General features: G+C 38.8%; 1 protein-coding gene, 1 long non-coding RNA gene and 1 pseudogene across 2 annotated transcripts; 2 read left to right on the top strand and 1 right to left on the bottom strand.

Moving 5' to 3' along the window:
* Positions 1 to 2,010: 2,010 nt before the first annotated feature.
* On the bottom strand, positions 2,011 to 4,097 carry LOC149041812 (uncharacterized). The gene is made up of 2 exons (XR_016188895.1): positions 4,041 to 4,097; positions 2,011 to 3,413 (listed from the first exon to the last, which is right to left on the bottom strand). It is a non-coding gene; the product is annotated as an uncharacterized LOC149041812 (long non-coding RNA).
* Positions 4,098 to 5,742: 1,645 nt separating this feature from the next.
* On the top strand, positions 5,743 to 7,881 carry LOC149041811 (uncharacterized; annotated as a pseudogene).
* Positions 7,882 to 14,573: 6,692 nt separating this feature from the next.
* On the top strand, positions 14,574 to 18,934 carry LOC113668678 (GPN-loop GTPase 2). The gene is made up of 5 exons (XM_027184630.2): positions 14,574 to 15,063; positions 15,842 to 15,998; positions 16,847 to 17,007; positions 17,284 to 17,420; positions 17,959 to 18,934. Exons 1-5 carry the CDS (start codon positions 14,671 to 14,673, stop codon positions 18,008 to 18,010), a joined length of 900 nt encoding a protein of 299 aa, XP_027040431.2. The 5' UTR covers positions 14,574 to 14,670; the 3' UTR covers positions 18,011 to 18,934.
* Positions 18,935 to 20,067: the final 1,133 nt, after the last annotated feature.

The raw sequence follows: 20,067 nt of genomic DNA, 5'->3' as shown, positions 1-20,067 counted from the left end.
TCAATAATTGTAGGAGTGTCAACTTGACATGGATGAATCTTCCCTTATGACCGCTAATGTTGATCTCAGATAGCAAAAGCTTTTTGTTGCGTGGAGTTGGTTTAAATAATTAAAAAAAAATTAAAAATCACAGTGACTGCGTTAAAATGTTCGGCCTGGCAAGGATTTTGATGAAAAGAAGTATGGTTCCTTTGGTATGAGAAAAAATTGATGAGTAGCGCATGCTCTTTTTCGGAGAACTGCAAGAAGACGTGAACTTTGCGGATGAAGTACAAGACCATGAGTTTTCAACATAATTCTATGTAACAAAAGCGTTTAACCTGAAAATGTTACTGAAATGTATGCTAAAGGTTCTCTTCTCCGTCAACTCTGACAATAATCAAGCAAAATACAATAATTTCAATCAACTCAAGAAAGTAACTTCTCTCAAAGAGACACTCCCCCTCCCTGGAGTGAACTCACTCCAGCTCTCGACTCTCCCCTTTCCGACTCTATTTTTAAAGGTTATAACTTTCTTATTAAGTTATGCGCGACTGGAAAGTGTTTGACTATTATTTGGTTATGAAATCAAACCATTTTAAGACCAGCGAACGGGATTGAACCTTATAGTTAGCTTATCATGTATATCCCAGTGGTCAATGACAACTTTATTGTAGTATGTAGTGTATGAGCACATTTCGTGTCTCCATGTACACAGGGCTCACCGCAGAAAGACAAAGAAAGATAAAGAATCGAAGTAAAATGCGCTAGTTTTCTTTCGCGGTATATTCTAAAAATTGCAAAAATCTTTGAGTATAACAAATTTTATTTTCCCAAAGCAACTCAATCCATGGTAGTAGGCACCAGCTTTAGGTAATGGTTTATCAAGAAAGGATAGTAAACTAATGGAACACGGACAAGCAGATTAAAAATGTTGCTGATACCGTCACCGAATGTGTTGACCTTAAAGGACAGTTTGAGCTGACGGTTACTCAATTCAGCACCAAATTCAAGAGCATACATATTGATTTATTTCTTATGTTTTCAACTGAATCAACGGTCACCCTTATTTTACCTTAAAACCATCACCTTCAAGTTCCTTAAGTTGCACTTTATAGCTTCCTTAACAATTGTAATTTCTAGGAAATTTAAAATCGCTTCTTTAGAAGTTCCTTAAATCGGACAAGTATCCAAGTTTATTGGTAAATCATAACTTTTTAAATCCGATACAACATCAAATTAAACAATCATTAAAATCGTCGATCAGTTTATGAAAAAATGTCACTTTTCTTTCTGCTGCTCCCGATTTATCTTAGTATATATACATACATTGTTTATTTTTTTCGATCTCTTTATAAACTTTGCAATCTTGGAAGGTACTTTCCCTGTTATTCTGTACACTGTTGTACCTCTCTTTTACTAGGAATCATATTTTGATGCCACATGTGAGAAGCGATAAAAAGTATCCCTCTCAAATTCTATCTGCCCGATTTAAGAAGGAAGAGCTTCGAATAGAGAGTTGAAAATGGAATTTTAGAGTCAAAAACGGAAAAAAGGATCGAGTATTGAAAATGTTGAAGTTGGAGGACGGAAATCGGATCTCGAGACGTAGCAGTCATATGTCGTGGAGTAGGAAGAAGTATACAGGAAACTTAGAGGCCGAAAGTAGAAAATAAAGGTTGACAGTCCGAAGTCGGAAAACGTGAAGTCGTAAGTCGAAAATAGAAAAACTGTCGAAAAGCGAAAAAGAACTCCGAACTCCGAAATCGACATTTCTGAAATCCGAAGTCTGGAACTAGAATCCGGAAATACTGTGACAGTACACATTTGTAGCCGAAAACAAAACCAGTTATAATTATTTCCTTTGCCCCCATAAACATCCAAGGATTTAAGGAATATGAATAAAAACAAATGTAAGGTTGATAAGAGTCAATTTATAGAAGGCACAAACAAGGATGTCTTTAATGAATGGGTAAGGGCTGAGTATATATGTTTTGCTTGTGTGGTTTTTATTCATTTTAGTTGTTCATATTTTTATTTGAACATTTATTGATTAATTCATCTTTATTTTGTCGAGGATACTTAAATATTTTATCACATATCATTTAACTTTTTGATGAACACTTGATCATGATACACTGACAAAACAAAACTGCACATCATGCATAGACGCCTCAACGGTTGACCTTGCTTTCTTGAAGATAAACACAAGATGCGTAGACACCACAACTTTTAAACTGCTTCCACGTTGATAAACACATGATGCATTGACACCACAACTTTAAAACTACTTCCTTGTTCACAAACACATGATGCATTAACACCACAACCTCTCAAGTTTCCTTGTTGACAAACACATTATGCAGACACCACAACTTTTATACTGCTTCCTTACTGAAAAACACATGATGTAGACACCACAACTTTTAAACTGCTTCCTTTGTGACAAATGGATAATGCATAAACACCAAAACTTGTAAACTGCTTCCTTGTTGACAAACACGATGCATTGACACCACATCTTTTAAACTGCACAACTTGTAAACTGTCCTCTTGTTGACAAATACATTATGCAGACGCCACAAGTTTTAAACTGCTTCCTTGTTGACAAACAGATGATGCATAAACACCAAAACTTTGAAATTGCTTCCTTGGTGACAAAAATGATGCATACTGTTCTTTTTTGACAAATACATGATACAGACACCACAACTTTTGAACTGCTTCATTGTTGATAAACACATGATGAATTGATGGTTTTTTGTTTACAACCACACGATTGACAGCACAACTCTTAGAGTGCTTCCTTCTTGCTAAGCACACGATGTGCGAACACCACAACTTTTAAAATTGGATTCGATATGGCACGATTTGCTTCGTCGGTTCCGACTTGCCCGCTAAGGGAAAAAACTACCGATCAAGACAGGTTCCTCAAAGCTGAAAAAGAAAAGTTCATGAAAACAAAAACAGGAAATATAGAGAGTGGGGAAATATGCTATCACGAAAGTTGTACAGAAATCTCTTGTACATGCAACACAGTGACAGTTAAAGAAAAGCTTCTTTTGATGAACGTAGAATAATTCCATTCAATGGTTTTATTTTGCGTATAATCAAAGCTCAAACGGTTTTTATTCGTTTTTTCCATTTCTGTGTTCTTCCGTGGCTGTTTGATGACTTGGATTTTTCCGTCGATTTTTTTAGCGGTCCTCTAAAAGTCAAAACCCTCAAGATTTGTTCATAATTAAGAGTTGCTCTAATTGCAGCTTCAGAGAAAATCTTACTTGGATAGCTTACATACTTCACGCATTTTCATTATTCCGGATTCAACTCCTCAACTCTTACCTGAACAGTTAGGCAGCCATCTTCCTTTCCTTGTAGAGCCCCGCTTATTGGTCCATTAGATCGCTGACCTCCGCAGACCTAGCGTTTGTTTCCTATAAAACGATAACTGCATCTATATAACCTTTTCATAACAAACTACAAAAGCAAAAATTCCACAAAGGGTAGTGTGAAAGAAGAACAATAACTCCACGAGTTCTTTGTGGGTCTGCTGATTGAGCATCTGACACCAAAATCGGCAGATATTAGGCTTGAATCCTCAAGAAAGTCGTTAGTTTATAGTCTATTGACTTTTTATGTCAAGAGAGCCGGAAAAAGAGCGACGATATAGTCCTTGCTTGACTACAGACATAGTTCTATGGTGGTTACAATTGACAACCGAAATGAGTGTAGCACCCTCCGGGCTTAATAACTTTTATCAGCTATTATCGTTTACTAAAAAACAAAAAATATGATTACTATTACGCCGAGGTATTTAAGGGTGAGAGCGAAGTATGGGGCATCGCTTCTCCAACTTTCCTTTACGACGCAAAAGGTTACAAGCACTGAGTGGAGCGCGCGGAACTCTCCATTTAGCTAGGATCGCTCTCTTTGGACTGACCTCTTGAGGTTCGAATCTTCAAGAGGATGCAGAGAATTTCTATCGTTCCCAGATTCCTAATAAAGTATGCCGTTTTATCAAAAACTTTTAACGTTCCCCTAGCATGATAGAGATATCGTACCTTTTCCTTCCTGCGACCTCACATGTCCTCTCAGGGTAAAATGGCATTTTCCAACTGAAATGGAACAGTACTTAAAATCAATGATTTGTGCTTTTAGACTTCCATACATATGAAATGAAGTCTGACTTTCGTTTCCTAGAGCTTAAGGCACTTAATGACATCTCAGCCCCTATTTGAACCCCAACAATGTTGGACTTTAGATGGTTTGCCTCTCATCTTTGATCTTTTATATTTTCTCGAGTCGATCGTAAAACTTGTCACAATTTAGTCATATTTAAAATCAATTAAACTAATTAAAATTTTGTCATAATCGATATCTTCAACACGATTCCAGATAATTTTTAAATAGCTTACAGTAGCTTGTACGAACATAAAAAGCAGGAAGATCTCGTTTAACTCTTACCTGGACGGATAAGCAGCTCTCTTTGCATATAAAGCTCTGTTCTTGACCCACTTAGTCCATGCCTTGACTACCATCTTGCAATGACACGGTGTTTTATTCCAGTAAAACAGTAACTGCCTCTCTATGAACTGAAGATAACCCACTCAAGAAGCAAACAGAACACTATATTTAGTAGGGAATAATAAGAACAATTTAACGAGAATTAGAGCGAAAATAAGATAAAATGAGGCTTGAATCCTCAAAACAGTCGTGCCACTATCTTTTTCTGCTAAGCGCTGGTTGAGCACTTTGTAGCAAAACTAATAAGGTGAGGCTCAAATCCTCACAAACGTCGACCCCCATTTTTTTCCTGTTCACGTGGAAAAGTATATGATATCAAAATTCAAGGGTCAAACTACATTATCCTTTTCTGCTTAGCTCAGGTAGAGCATTTGACAGCAAATTTGAATAGAGTGAGGTTTAAATCCTGACGCGAGTCGACCCACTATCTTTTTTTGTTCAGCTCTGGTAGTGCATTTGAGAGCAAAATTTATTAGATTGAGGTATGAATCCTGACAGGAGTCGAACTACTTTCTTTTTCTGCTCAGCTCAGGCAGAGCAAAGTTAAATAGAGCGAGGTTTGAATCCTCACAGAAGTCGATCACCTATCTTATTCTACTCAGCTCAGGCAGAAAAAATTGATTAGAATGAGGTTTGAATCCTCATAGTAGTCGATTCACAATCTCTCCTGCTCATTTGTTAAAGCATTTAATAGCTAATAGAATAGGGTGAGGTTTGAATCCTCACAGACGTCGATTCACTATCTTTTTCTGCTCAGCTCAGGCAGAGCAAAGTTGAATAGAGTAAGGTTTGAATCCTCATAGAAGTCGATAATCTTACTGTGCTCAGTTTAGGCTGAACAAATTGAATAGAATGAGGTTTGAATCCACACAGAAGTCGATCCACTATCTTTGTCTGCTCAGCTCAGGCATAGCAGAGTTGAATAGAGTGAGGTTTGAATCCTCATAGCAGTCGATCCACTATCTCTCCTGCTCATTTGTTAAAGCATTTGATAGGGAATTTGAATAGGGTGAGGTTTGAATCCTCACAGACGTCGAATCACTATCTTTTTCTGCTCAGCTCAGGCAGAGCCACTCACTGGGACTATTACATTGTCGCGGCTGAGTGGCTTGTACGTCCCAGCGACTCCAAGAGCTATGCCGGCGGGGGTGTTTACACCACTGGTAGGGCCTCCCAAGCCGGAAAGGTCAAGGAGTAAGGTCCAGACTAACCACGGCCCTCCAGGCATAGGGGTTAGGATTAAGGCTAACAACCTTATCCTGTAAAAAGAATTTATTACGGAAAAAGCAACGAAGACAACCAATATCCTGCACGCAGACCTTCCAAGGTCTTCGAACCGTATGACTACCAGTGGTGAAAGCAAGAGGGAAACTACTGGCATGAAGTTGGAAGTGACGAGTGCAAAAACCATGACCAGGATTGGTTTTTGGAATGTACGTACCATGTACGAAACTGGGAAGCTTGCTCAGGTTACAACAGAAATGAGACGGTATAACTTGCATGTATTGGGCGTAAGTGAAAGCAGATGGTCAGGGACAGGGAGATTAAAGGCGGTGTCAGGCGAGACGGTATTGTATTCTGGGCGGGATGATAAGTTACATCGTGAAGGCGTGGTAATTATTCTGAAGAAAGGAGCAGATAGATCGCTGTTGGAATGGAAACCTATTAATAGTCGCCTCATAAAGGCCAGACTGAAAGGAAAGCAAAATAACTTGACCCTGATTCAAATGTTACGCTCCGACCAATGATAGTGAAGATGATCTGAAAGACAATTTCTATCTCAGGCTCCAGGCAGAGATTGAGCAGGTCCCAATGCAAGATCTTATCATCATCATGGGGGATCTAAATGCCAAAGTTGGTGCCGATAACTCAAGCAGTGACAGAGTGATGGGAAGACACGGGAGTGGCATCATCAATGAAAATGGAGAAAGGCTTGTTGAGTTTTGCACAGCTAATAATCTGGTGATAGGGGGCACCCTTTTTCCACACCGAGAGATCAATAAAATCACATGGTGTTCCCCGAATGGCAAGGATAGAAATCGAATTGACCATCTGTTGATCAATGGAAAATGGCGGAGATCCCTTCGGGATATCAAGGTGAGGAGAAGAGCTGACATTGGAAGTGACCATCATCTTGTAACAGCCTGCCTTAAACTGAAATTAAAGAGTGCAGGACGTCTAACCAAAGGGTGCAGCCGTTTCGATGTGAGCCAACTGAAACGCCCAAATGTGCGAAAATCTTTTATCCTGGAGGTGCGCAACAGATTCGAGGCTCTTGTGGAACTAGACGGAAGGGAGGATATTAACGATGAAGGGGTGAACAAGAACTGGGAGAAAATTGTTACTGCTTACAATGATAGCAGCAAGACATGTCTAAGCTGCAGGCAGCGGAGGCCAAAGGAATGGATGTCATATGATACCTGGAAAGCAATTGAAAGTAGACGGAGACTAAAGAAGAAAGTTATGGACTCGAAATCCCAACGGCTTAAAGAAAGACATCAAGAGATGTATCGGGCAGCGAACAAAGAGGTGAAACGCCGAACAAGAGCAGATAAACGGATGTACATAGAGAACCTTGCATCCCAGGCGGAGGAGGAAGCTGCACGCAATGAGCAAGGAACAGTATATAAGATCACCAAGATCATAAGAGGCAAATGCCATATAACCAACGTGCTTGTAAAGGACAAGAACGGTATCTTATTAACATCAGAGGGAGAGCAGCAACGGCGCTGGACGGAGCACTTTAGAGAGCTTTTGAACAGACCACCACCAACAGTAGTGCCAAACATCCAGGAAGCCGTAACCGACCTTGACATCAGCACAAAGATCTGGGAGCAGGAAGAAATTCCGACAGATGAGAGCAGAGGAGTGATAATCAAGATACCAAAGAAAGGGTCTCTAAGTGATTGTAACAACTGGCGAGGAATTACCCTTTTGTCTGTGCCGAGTAAAATCTTTTGCAAGGTCATTTTACAGCGCATCACCCAAGCTGTTGATGACCTCTTGCGGAACGAGCAATCTGGATTTCGCAAGGGGCGTGGATGTACAGAGAATATTTTCACACCGCGGTACATACTTGAGCAATGTACTGAGTGGAACAGGGAGTTGTATGTAAATTTCATCGACTATGAGAAAGCGTTCGACAGCATTCACAGGGACAGTCTTTGGCAGATTCTGAGAGCATATGGCATTCCACAACTCATTATTAATATCATCAAATGCTTCTACTCAAATTTCACATGTTGCATTGGTCAGAGAGATCTAAGTTTTGAAGTTAAAACCGGTGTACGGCAGGGATGTGTCACGTCGTCCATGCTATTCAATATTGCTATCGACTGGGTCCTTTGTCGAACGATGAAGATCAGCGAAGAGGCATAAGATGGACCCCTTTTACTATACCCGAAGACCTCGACTTCGCAGATGATTTAGCCCTATTGTCCCACACACGACAGCACGTTCAGGGAAAGACAGACCGGCTCAGCATGTTCAGCAACCAGGTCGGCTTGAGAATTAGCTTGAAGAAGACGGAGGCCATGTGTGTTAATACCTCGGAAGTGTGCTCTGCCAAGATGGGGGTACTAGTGTAGATATACAAAGCAGATGGAACAAAGCAAAAAATGCTTTTATGAGCTTAAGATCAGTGTGGAGGTCAGCAAGCTACAGCACAAAGACAAAGCTTAGAATCTATCAGAGCTGCGAATTGTCAACCCTCCTTTACGGCTCGGAATGCTGGGGAATGACAGAACAGAACCTCTCAAAACTAGCATCCTTCCACACAGCTAACCTCAGGAAGATTCTGAGAATCTTCTGGCCTCAGAAAATATCAAACGACCAGCTACTGAGACAAACCAAACAGGAGGATATTCGTACACTTGTCAACAGGAGAAGATGGAGGTGGATCGGTCATGTGATGCGGAAGGCCAGTAACAACATAGCCAGAATTGCAATGCACTGGATACCTGAAGGCAAACGAAGCAGAGGGCGCCCGAAAATAACTTGGTGCAGGACAGTAGAGAAGAGACTAAGGGGGCTCAATAACAGCTGGAGCACCATTGAAAAACTGGCTAAAGATAGACAGGGTTGGAAAGATTTCGTTGCTGCCCTATGTGCCATGCAGGCATGATGAGTAGTAAGTAAGTAAGTCAGGCAGAGCAAAGTTGAATTGAGCGAGGTTTGAATCCTCACAGAAGTCGATCCACTATCTCATTCTTCTCAGCTCAGGCAGAGCAAAGCTGAATAGAGTGAGGTTTGAATCCTCAGCGGAGTTGACCCACTATCTTTGTCTGCTTAGCTTAGGTAGAGCAAACTTTAATAGACTGAGGTTTGAATCCACTATCTTTTTCTGCTCAGCTCAAGCAGAGCAAGGTTAAATAGAGTGAGGTTTGAATCCTCACAAGCGTCGACCCACTATCTTTCTCTGCTCAGCTCAGACAAAAGCAAAATTTAACGAAGTGAGGTTTGAATCCTCACAGGTGGCGATCCACTATCCTTTTCGGCTTAGCTCAGGCAGCGCAAATTGAGGTTTGAATCCTCACAAGCGTCGACCCACTATCTTTCTCTGCTCAGCTCAGACAAAAGCAAAATTTAACGAAGTGAGGTTTGAATTATCACAAGAGTTGATCCACTATATTTTACTGCTCAGCTCATATAGACTATTTGATAGCAAAATTGAACAGAATGAGGTTTGAATCCTCTCAGACGTCGATCCACTATCTTTTTCTGCTCAGCTCAGGCAGAACAAAGTTGAATAGATGGAGGTTTGAATCATAGGAGTCGATCAGCTATCTTATTCTGCTCAGCTCAGCAGAAACAATTGAATAGAGTAAGGTTTGAATCCTCACAGAAGTCGATCCACAATCTTTTTCTGCTCAGCTCAGGCAGAGAAAAATTGAACAGAGTGAGGTTTGAATCCTCACCGAAGTCGATCCACCATCTTATTCTGCTCAGTTAAGACAGAAAAAATTGAATAGAGTGAGGTTTGCATCCTCACAAGCGTCGATCCAATATCTTTTTCTGCTCAGCTCAGACGAGAGAAAAATTCAACGAAGTGAGGTTTGAATCCTCAAAGGAGGCGATCCACAATCCTTTTCTGCTTAGCTCAGGCGGCGCAAAATTGAATAGAGTGAGGTTTGAATCCTCACAGAAGTCGATCCACAATCTTATTCTGCTCAGTTGAGACAGAACAAATTTAATAGAGTGAGGTTTGAATCCTCACAGAAGTCAATCCACTATCTTTTTCAGCTCATCTCAGGTAGAGCAAAGTTGAATAGAGTGAGGGTACATATGAATGTTGTGCCGCGTAGCACTGGGAACACAAATGGTGAAACAGAGAATTAACTCTGAAGTGTAAATTAAAGTGCTATTTAAACCCATGAATAACCCACAGGGCGTTAGCCCTAATAAAGGGAAACAGGGAACCACACGAGGCAAAGAAAAAATCTTTTGACCTCGGTGGGAATCGAACCCACGACCTCCGGATTAGATCTACCGTTACTCTGCCGACTGAGCTACGAGGTCGCACAGAGAAAGTCGGGGACGATTTAGGATGGTGAATCGCGGCGAAGAGAAAGTAAGGGTACATATGAATGTTGTGCCGCGTAGCACTTTCTCTTCGCCGCGATTCACCATCCTAAATCGTCCCCGACTTTCTCTGTCACTGAATCCTCACTAGACTTGAATCAATATCTTTTCCTGCTAAGTTGTAAGAGCATTTGTTAACATAATTCAAAGGAATGAGGTTTGAATCCTCACGATTGTCGACCCACTTTCTTTTTCTACTCAATTGGTTGAGCAGGTTAAATACGATGAAGTGAGATTTGAATCCTTGCAAAGGTCAACCCAGTTTTTTTCTTTTGCTTACCAACTCCAGAGATGTGAATTTTTCTTAATGTATCTTTGTATTTTAAGATGGCAAAGATAATTAGTATATGTAGACCTTGGATGATTTTTTGAATCATTTTTGTCCGCGCTCAGCTCCATAAGTTTCAGCCGCCTCTACTTTTTGTTTTGAAAGTTCCAAGTATTATAAACCGGATATAATTTTTTTGGACTTTGACTTTGAATGCCAAGAGTGCCGGAGAACAGAGAAAATACAATCCCTGCTTGAGTACAGATACAGTCCTCTGGTGGTTACGGACGACAACCGAAGTGAATCTAGCACCCTCCGGGTTTAATACCTGTATCGACTATTCTCGTTTTGATAAAAAAAAAAAGCAGAAACAAAAACAAAAACAAAAGCAAAAGCAAAAGCAAAAGCAAAAGCAAAAGCAAAAGCAAAAGCAAAAGCAAAAGCAAAAGCAAAAGCAAAAGCAAAAGCAAAAGCAAAAGCAAAAGCAAAAGCAAAAGCAAAAGCAAAAGCAAAAAAACAAAAACAAAAAGCAAAAATAATACGAGCGTACGCCGAGGTACCAAAGGGTGAGACCGAAGTATGGGCCATCGACTGCACCTTTCCTCGGGACGCAAAAGTAAACAAGCACCGAGTGGAACGCACGAAACTTTCCACCCAGCTGGGATCGCTCTCTTTGGGCTGACTGCTTGAGGTTTGAATCCTCACAGGGTAAGCTGATTGTGCTTAACTAACTATTTCTTGTTTCTGTTGTTTTTATTTCATTTCTTTCGAGTAAATATTTTTAAGTTTTTCGAAAATAATATAATAATAGTAGTGTTTAGTTATTCTTAAATTCATATTCGTTACCCTAACATACGAGATATGGCACCAAGTGCACTCGGGATTCAACTTGTCCACTGAGGGTAAACTTTACTTTACAAAATACATTCCTTCCGCTGGAAAAGAAGAGAAATTGATATAAATGCCTCGCGCTGTTAGACTTTTTCACAGAATGAAAAACTCTGCAATGAACACCTGCATTCATGTACAAGGGGATTTAGAACCTTCAAGGTGAATTGGGAATGAGATGAAAAAAAAACCTAACAAAAAGTGAAAAACCTGTTCATCCTACCAAAATTAAGCAGGCAGTTACTAAAAAAAACATTGAAATTAAAAGACAGTGGCCTTTTTCCCCTCTGGCGATCCCTTTTCTATGAGAGGTGGTGTCAAACACTTTACGCATCGTACAATACATCATTTATACAAACACCATAGTTTAGTTTTGTCTGGTGTCAACTTGTCAGTAATCTATAATTAACATTATTTTCAGAAAAAAGTTAAGAATCTCTTATGAATAGCGACAGTCTGGTTACTCATTAAGGTACCCGATGTATAAGAAACACATCAGCCTATATCCAAAAATCATGGTTAGGTTCTTTCATGCGGGTGTTGATGGTATTCGGCGCGCTAAAAACATTCCAAATTAGAAGGATTCTCATTACAAACGGTGAAGACGTAATTTCCAGCAATTGGAAAGAAAGAGGAAATATCTTAAGAGCAAAACTGCATTGCCATTTTTGTAGCACATCAAGTTTCAGTCTAACGGCTGCTTTGATTCGTAAAGTACGGTCAAGATTTATGAGACTGACTAAATATGTTTAATTAATTTGTTTTTTGCTTTTTTATTGTTATATTTTGTTTTGCTTATTTTTTTGGTACGATGTTTTCCTAAAAATGTTTAGAATTTTTGTTTTTCTTTAGAAATGTTGACTGCCGGTGTGCGGTTACAGCTCCAAAAGTTCAGCTTCATGTGATGTCTTGGCTACAGCCGTATATTTCAAAACTTAAGAGGCGAGTTTTTGGCAGATTTGAAGAAAAATTTCAAAACGATAGGCGACCATTTCGAATTTTAAAACACGACCAATAAATAGATCTTTAACATATGATCTATTATGGCAGAGATAAAACTTACTCGACTTACTTCTCCGTCTAAAAAGAGAAAAAGGCAAACTTACTTTTGAGTCTCTAATTGTGTTCCTAAGGAGCTTCCAGGCTTTCCATTTAGTCTCAATCTCAGTGTCTCAAGCTTTCCAAAACCTCCACCAGTCCACGATGCAACTAAATTGGCACAGCTGTTCCAAGAAGAAATCATCTAGCCTCTCGTTGATCCTCCACCAATGGTCAGGAACGCAAACTTCAGTCGCTTTCTTTCCATAGGAGGAGTGTGCGCCTCGGTATTGATGCACAAATAAGATGGCTGTATCCTAAACAGAACTGGCCTTATCCCACTTGTGAAAGCCTTCAACAAAATCAAAAGAAAGTTAAAATCGTTTAAATTAGGTAGCAATGATTTTAAGTCAACCCAAATTGTTGCCACGGATTTTTATGAAATGTTAGCAGAGGATTTGTTGACATCAGTAGAGGCACAATGTTTGGTCATTCATGTCACTCACCATCTTTGAAATTTTATTCAAAATTAGATGTAGGTAACGTAATAATTGTAATATTATCGAGATCTATGAAAAGTTTTTTAATGAGCATTAGCTGGTGAAAGTTGGACCACGTAAAGCCAGCGAGGGAACTTTCTTCCTGTCCATGTTTTATCTTTACTATTCCTACGATGATATTTTATCATGCTGCCACTTTTCAATAATCAATAGTTGCTTTTACCTTGTTGTAACTTTGAAGTGTAGATATTTTGCAGAAAAGCCTAGTCTTATTCCTCTTGTGTCACTTATTCAAGCAGGTAATTTGCACCACTCGTATTTCAAGGTAGTTTGACGTTGTGAAATGCTGATATCTGAGTGATGATCTGGTAGAATATAAATTCGTGGGAATTCTACCAGAAAAGTCTCGACAAAAATCATCTTGTGCATGAAAAAGTGCTCGATGTTGCTTCACTTTCTCGCGTCTGCAGTGGCACAAATAGCTACCAGGCTTGAAGTTAGCATAAAGGACATCTAGTAGATACCGTTGAAAATTCAAAAATGCTTAGTTCGGCTGAGCTGCGCATGACAGTGGACAATGTTGTCGGAACTTCGTGAAGTTGACCGCAATCAAAGGCGCAAAATATTCACGTACACCGGTACATCCTTAATTTTGAATCTCACCTCGTTCATGCGATTTTGTGCTTCGCATTTGTATACGAGATGAAAATTTTATGTTTTAGCCAAGACAATACATCTTTCAGTAAGGAGAGCTAAACTGGAATTTGGCTTCGTTGAATGCACTGCAAACGAGCCATTCCCTACGGGATAGCACTGAGAATTCAGCGTGATTGTTTCACTAGCGAATTGTCAAATAAACTAAGTGAAGAAGATTAGAATGTCACAAATTCTAAAATTATGATGCAGATGTGGTAAATTCACAATTCAAGAAAGCTTTTAACAAAAAGATATCCGAACTCCCATTGAAAAGGAAATCTGGCCTGAAAAGAGTTCTTTCTGTTAACGCCAAGAGCAGAAATTTCGTCGGAAATGTCAATTAGAAAAAGTGTCTCTACTTTCTTTATTACAATTGACGGTTTGCTAAATCGCTTATACGCTACGATAGAGAAACCATGTTTCCATCTTCGCGCAGTAGAAACGATCTTTCCCAAGATTCATTTCATTGTTGCAAGGCTAGCCAATATAAGCTCGCATACTAAGATTATCTCGTTGTCATTTCCTTTTATGGTGTAGGAAACTCCTTGATTTTAACTGCAATGCTATAAAAAACAAACTAACTAACTAAGGAAACAAGCAAACAAAAACAGTGAAAAACATTTTATTTTTTATTATATTTCTCTTACTTGGACAGACTTTTCACACTATGTTGAACTGATTTCTCAATGGGACACAAATTTCACTATCATTAAGTAACAAAAAACGAAATTAAAAGATGAAGTAATTGAACCTGTAACGAGAAAAGTTGGTACTCAAGCTAATAATTTGTTCTGGAATCTCCTTCCTCCCCCCTCCTCCCATTGACTGTTTTTGAGCTCTGCAATTGTGGTACTAGGGCAAAATACAGTCTTGGACTTTTCCAGATCGAGCTCGAGCTGCCAGGTAAGACTTGAACCAGATTGACTTATCTATAAACCCGCTATTACTTCCTTTTTCGTTAGCATTGCCTCTCGGACTCCCTGGCTGGAAAAGAAGTGATAAAAACTAACTATTCGAAGCGGATTACTAATTCACAGTTCTCCGCGTACCTTCTTGTACGAAGAGCGGACCTATATGTGGCTCAGAAATTGAGAGAGACTGAGACAAAGTGCAACCGAGAGAAATTGGGTGCTAAATATGGCGGACGTTTGTGTAGGTTCATAGTTAATTTTAGTGATTTTTTGGTAAAATTTCAAAATGCCGTCGTTTGGCCAGATTGTCATTGGGCCTCCGGGCTCTGGGAAAAGTACATTTTGTGCTGGGATGAGTGAATTTTTAACAAACTTGGGTCGAAAAGTGGCTGTTGTAAATCTTGATCCTGCTAACGATTCGCTGAGTTACAAATGTGCCGTAGACATTTCCACGCTTATCACTCTTGATGATGTGATGGAGAATCTTAAGCTTGGTCCAAATGGTGGGCTTGTATACTGCATCGAGTATCTCGAAAAGAATCTTGACTGGCTGGAGAGAAAGCTGAAAGATCTGAAAGGGCATTACTTCTTGTTTGACTGCCCTGGTCAAGTTGAACTATACACTCATCACACATCTGTGAGGAATGTGGTCAGGCAGCTTGAAAAGTGGGACTTCAGAGTAAGTGAATGATAAGGCCTGTTCCGAATGCTGTTCTACTCAAGCGTTAAACCAGAAGCCTAGTAAGGCTGAAGAGCTTAATTTAAATCTGTTTGATTTGGCAAACAGTTAGTTGTTCAGGGGTATCATGCAAACTAAGAGTAAAGACTTCGAAAACTAAGACTTTGAAAACTTGGAAAATTGATAAACTGGAAGGTATTCGAGGTCAGCACTCCTTGTTGGGATTAGTTCGTTTAAGTGTCAAAGAGAATCAAAGACAGTTTATCCATAAGTTTCGAAGGTGTTGGTTTTTGAGGTCTTAGTTTTCTAGGTCTTAGTCTTAGATCCTAATTTTTGAGACACCCAGATGTTTGGCAAAGTCCTTCATATTGTGCAAAATTTTCAGCAGCCACTCATTCACTCAGTGTTTTGTTGTATGCTGGACCTAATGCATTGAGTTGGATGATTTTTAATCTTACCAGACATCTTCAAATTTTGCCATTATTCAAGAACATGTGCCCCAAAGTCAAAGCCCTCCACCCCACCCCCTGTCTGTGCAGAGTATGGCAGATGTATTACATGTTTTACACCTCAAAATCGCTTTTGCATGCTTGAGATCTTGTCATGTTTGGCCTATTTTCTGGGCTCTTTTTATTTTCAATTTAGATAATTATTCAGTTTGGTGCAGTTTTGTGTTCCTTCTTGTGTGGGTAACTGGTTCTCTCTACAACTTATGTGAATAGAAAGCTAATCATTTTTAAGTGATTTGTATCGAATACGTCATGTTTATCCTTTACAGCTTGCTGCAGTCCATCTTGTTGATTCACATCATTGCAGTGATCCAACAAAGTTTATTTCTGTTCTTCTCACATCCTTGTCAACCATGATTCATGTTGAGCTCCCTCATGTTAATGTCCTTTCCAAGATTGATCTGGTAGAACAATATGGAAAGCTAGGTGATTGACTATTTATAATACATATAATGATATACATGAAAAAATTACACACGTTTGATTTGCTTAAAATGAGTTCATTTTCACTTAACTCAAGTGTCATTCTTTTTACATGTAAATTATTATCAAGTAACAGCATGATTTCTCCTGCAGTATGGTGTAAATATGCTCTTATTCATTTTTCAAAGACTAGTGTTGTCTTAGAAAAATTTGCTTGTGCTAATTAACATTGTGTTGCACTTAAAATCATGTTATTACCTATATTAATGTTGGTCATTCTGTGACCCTTTGTTAGGCAAGACACAGTACTCTCACTACATGCATCTCTCTGTTCAAGAGTATAAATGTAAATGAATGCCAACCTGTCTGGGTAATGTGGTCAAGTGGCGGGTGAGAGACAGCAGATGGGAAGCCTGTGATTAATATTCAAACCAGGAGAATTAAAAATACTTAAGGGATAAGCACTGGCAATTTAAGGCCACTTGGCCAGTAAAACTTGTGATTATTGAAGAAAAAACATTTAAAATGGGATTTGTGACAGGGTTCTTAGTAAAATTGCTCTCAGTCTAGGGAGTTTAGAGCTGAAGACACTCAGATTGATCTGGCATTTATTTTCTGTTGTAATTCAAAGTTAAGTGTAAGATGACCACCAGAACAATGGACCAACATATCATATTTGTAGATTAGATGTTAGATTCAAATGATTTTGTTTCTGCTTGAACTAATGATTTAAGGAAGATGCCATTGGAAATGTATATATGTTTTCTCTGAGGCAGTAGTGTGTTGGCAACGCTTGAGTCTTTTTTGCTGGAATTTTATTGTTGACTTCAGTTATTTTGATTTCTTGTTAGCATTCAATTTAGACTTTTATACAGATGTTTTGGATCTGAATTTTCTCCTGGATCACATCAAAGATGATCCATTTACTCGAAAGTACAAAAAGCTGAATGAAGCATTAGTGGGTTTAGTTGAGGACTATGGCCTGGTGTCTTTTAAAACACTGGATATACAGGTGATTGCTGAAATATTAGTGGAAATAGGCCTGTTTTGTACTTGAAGTTTTGTTTTTAGTTGCTGCTTTTGTCAGGATCTCTTTGTTCAAAGTATAAAGCTTGTAGAGCAAGCAGAATAAAGCAACCTCACTTGAAGTGGCAAGGGGGAAACATGTCAAGCTTGCTTTTTTATGCACCTGATAGTTAGAAAAAAGTGGTGTGAGTTTTCTTGACCAATCACAGAGCACTGCAAACCTAAAGTGCTACAATCTCAGATCATTTTCATTTTGTTTTAGTCAAAGGAGAGTATGTATCAGGTGACCAAATCTATTGATCAGGCTAATGGTTTTGCTTTTGGTGAACTTGAGGATGACAGAGGGAATTTCAGTAACCTAATGTCTTCAGCTGTAGGAACAGATTTTGAATTTTTTAGGTAAGTTTATTTACCTAAGCACTGTCAAGTGTCATATGTATAATTTGTTTCTCTCTCTATCCATTCCTTCATTCATTTATTTGCGTTATTAGGTTTGAGACGGGAAGGAAAAATAGTGAACTTAAGAATGCTAAAAATGTCTTTGACTTTGCTTTTGTAAGGACAAAGTCAAGATCATCTTCATGTCCCAAGCTTTTAAAATTAGAGTTTTAATACATTTGGTCGTATTATCTGAACAAATGTTGTTTTTAAGTCACGTTAAAACTTTAAAGCTTCTTTAGTAAAAATTTCCTTTACAGAAAAGTAATAATTTTTCAAAATTTTCAATGATATCAGTCACATTTATTTGGAATACCATAGCGAAAGATTGACTTAATGCCCAATAAGGAATATCCAGGGGGTATACTCTAGGACATTGCACACAGGGAAGCAGCACACCCCAGGGGTTATAGGTGTCAACAGCCCAGTTCCCCATCTGCCTTAACAGACTCATCACCAACCAAATAAAATAACTTTTTGATGGTGTTCACTTTTTTAGGACGGCAGCAATTCAAGAGAAGTACATGAAAGATGAGGATGAAAACTCCTAGAAAAATAATGGCTCAGTAGTGTTCATTAAGGACAAGAAAATATCCTGCTTTGGAGAGAAGGCATTACTCAAGGTGTTGATGCGAACAAACTCGATGTGGTGAAAAGAGGAGATGAGGGCGAGACATGGACTCGCTTTAATGTCTATTTACTATTAGATCTAACTTCAAGGAAGAGGCGACACTGATAGCCCTTGAGTCCCTAAGAGTTAGTTCATTTTCCCTACAATATCATCCCTGAATCAAACATTAAGGTCGGGAGAATAAAGGAAATGATCACCACCTAAAGAAGCTCTTGATTGTTAAACAAATTCTCCTTATTAGCACCTTAGGAAATGTATACAGAACAGTAGGGAGAATATGCATACTGATGCTAAGCATACTAAGGGTTAGCTGCTAGTAATTACTTGACTGCTCGCTATTTTATGTGGTCCTTTAGCACTGTGGAGTTCATCACAGACTCCTAGCTTCGAAATATTTTTATGTAAATAGTGTGGGCAGCCCAGGCTCCGTATAATGTATTAGCACTGAAAAAACTGAGGTGGTCCACAAAGGTGGAAAAATTCGTTTTCGAAACCGATAATTTTTCATTCACTTTCCTTGCATTTAGAGTTAGACTAAGGGTTAGCCAACTCATGTGACGAGAATAACTGTCTAATGCAGTACGTGGCTGATTCTTTGGATTCGCGCGTTTTAGCATACCTAAATTATAAGATTTGTTTGTTAAGGATTTAAAAATTGTAGCACCCAGAATCTCCTTCCTCTTGCTTAACGCCAAGGAGTATAAACCATAAACTAGTTTCCCAATGAAAGCGCTACAAGATGCATAGGTGTTGACTGTATTTTATTTATTTGTTAAATGCGATCGTTTTGATCTTGATACAGATTTATGAGAAACGTAATTAAAACCTCACCCAAAGTACGAAATTATTTTCATGACAAAGATTACTTGTCTGCTCTCCTAACTAACTGATTAAGATATCCAACACACGAACAAGAAACGCTTTTACTATTAAAATGAGAGGAAGGTAAATGATACGCGTCGTCGCAAAAAGTACTCAAGTGGAAAAAGGGGGTAAAAATTTTCAAATTTTCATTTACACGTGACGTAGATGAATATATGTTTTATTTCATTGACTAAATTGTTTCGTTTGCCTTCGTCAGCAAGTCAGTAAAGTCAGTTCACCCGTCCGTCAGGCCAAGAGCCAGGTGGCGTAAACTCCCTGGGTCACGTTTGGCCCTTTTACTTTGGCAGCTGCTTCTTCAGTGATAATTCTATCAGCAAGGCTTTTTTCAGATCTTCAAGGACTTTATCACCTACCAACTTGAACGCATATTCATCCTGCTTATGGGCCATCAATGCCTTGATCTGTTTAACAAGATCTAAGAGAGTAACAAGTGAAGAACGGAGTTACTCTTATTGATTCATTTTATCACCATGGCGCCAGTTCTAAGTGGCATGCTGAGGTCATAAATACCACGATGTTTCGGTCAGTTAAAAGAGACATTTGTTCGAATGAAAAAGACTGATACAAACCCATTTTTTGTCTGGCACCCAACATCAGGAGCTTGTGAAACTTTCCGGTTAGCTGTATTGCCTATGAAATTATAAGATGATTTAAACTGGTGTTAGGTTTGTTTTCTTTCTTTCTCCTTAATTTGGAGAGCAAAGTATTGCTCTCAGAATGTTGAAATACGTATCTTTTATTAACAACTTAATGCATTATCAAGAAATCTTCGCTGAAGGGATATACAAGTAATTCAATGACATTTAAATAAGGAATTCTCCAGATGCTTACCGATTTGATAATTTTCAGTTGAAGCAGGACACTGGACACTAAACATACAAAGAGAAATACCAAGTTAACGGAAAAAGGAAAAAATGGGTGAAAATATTTACAGACAGAAAGGATAAAGGAGAGAAATATGGAAATGTTTGGGCGGAAAGGGAAAAGGGAAAAAAAAAGGGAAAAGGAAGAATAATATTAAGACTTATAATTGTTTTTTTGTTGTTGTTGTTTTTGCTTGTTTGTTTCTTGTTTTGTTTGTTGTTTCGCTTT

The sequence above is a fragment of the Pocillopora damicornis genome, chromosome 8 (genome assembly GCF_964200805.1).
Source record: "Pocillopora damicornis chromosome 8, jaPocDami1.2, whole genome shotgun sequence".
Taxonomy (NCBI): domain Eukaryota; kingdom Metazoa; phylum Cnidaria; class Anthozoa; order Scleractinia; family Pocilloporidae; genus Pocillopora; species Pocillopora damicornis.
Note: the sequence above shows the minus strand (reverse complement) of the source record. Positions and strands in the feature narration are given on the sequence as shown.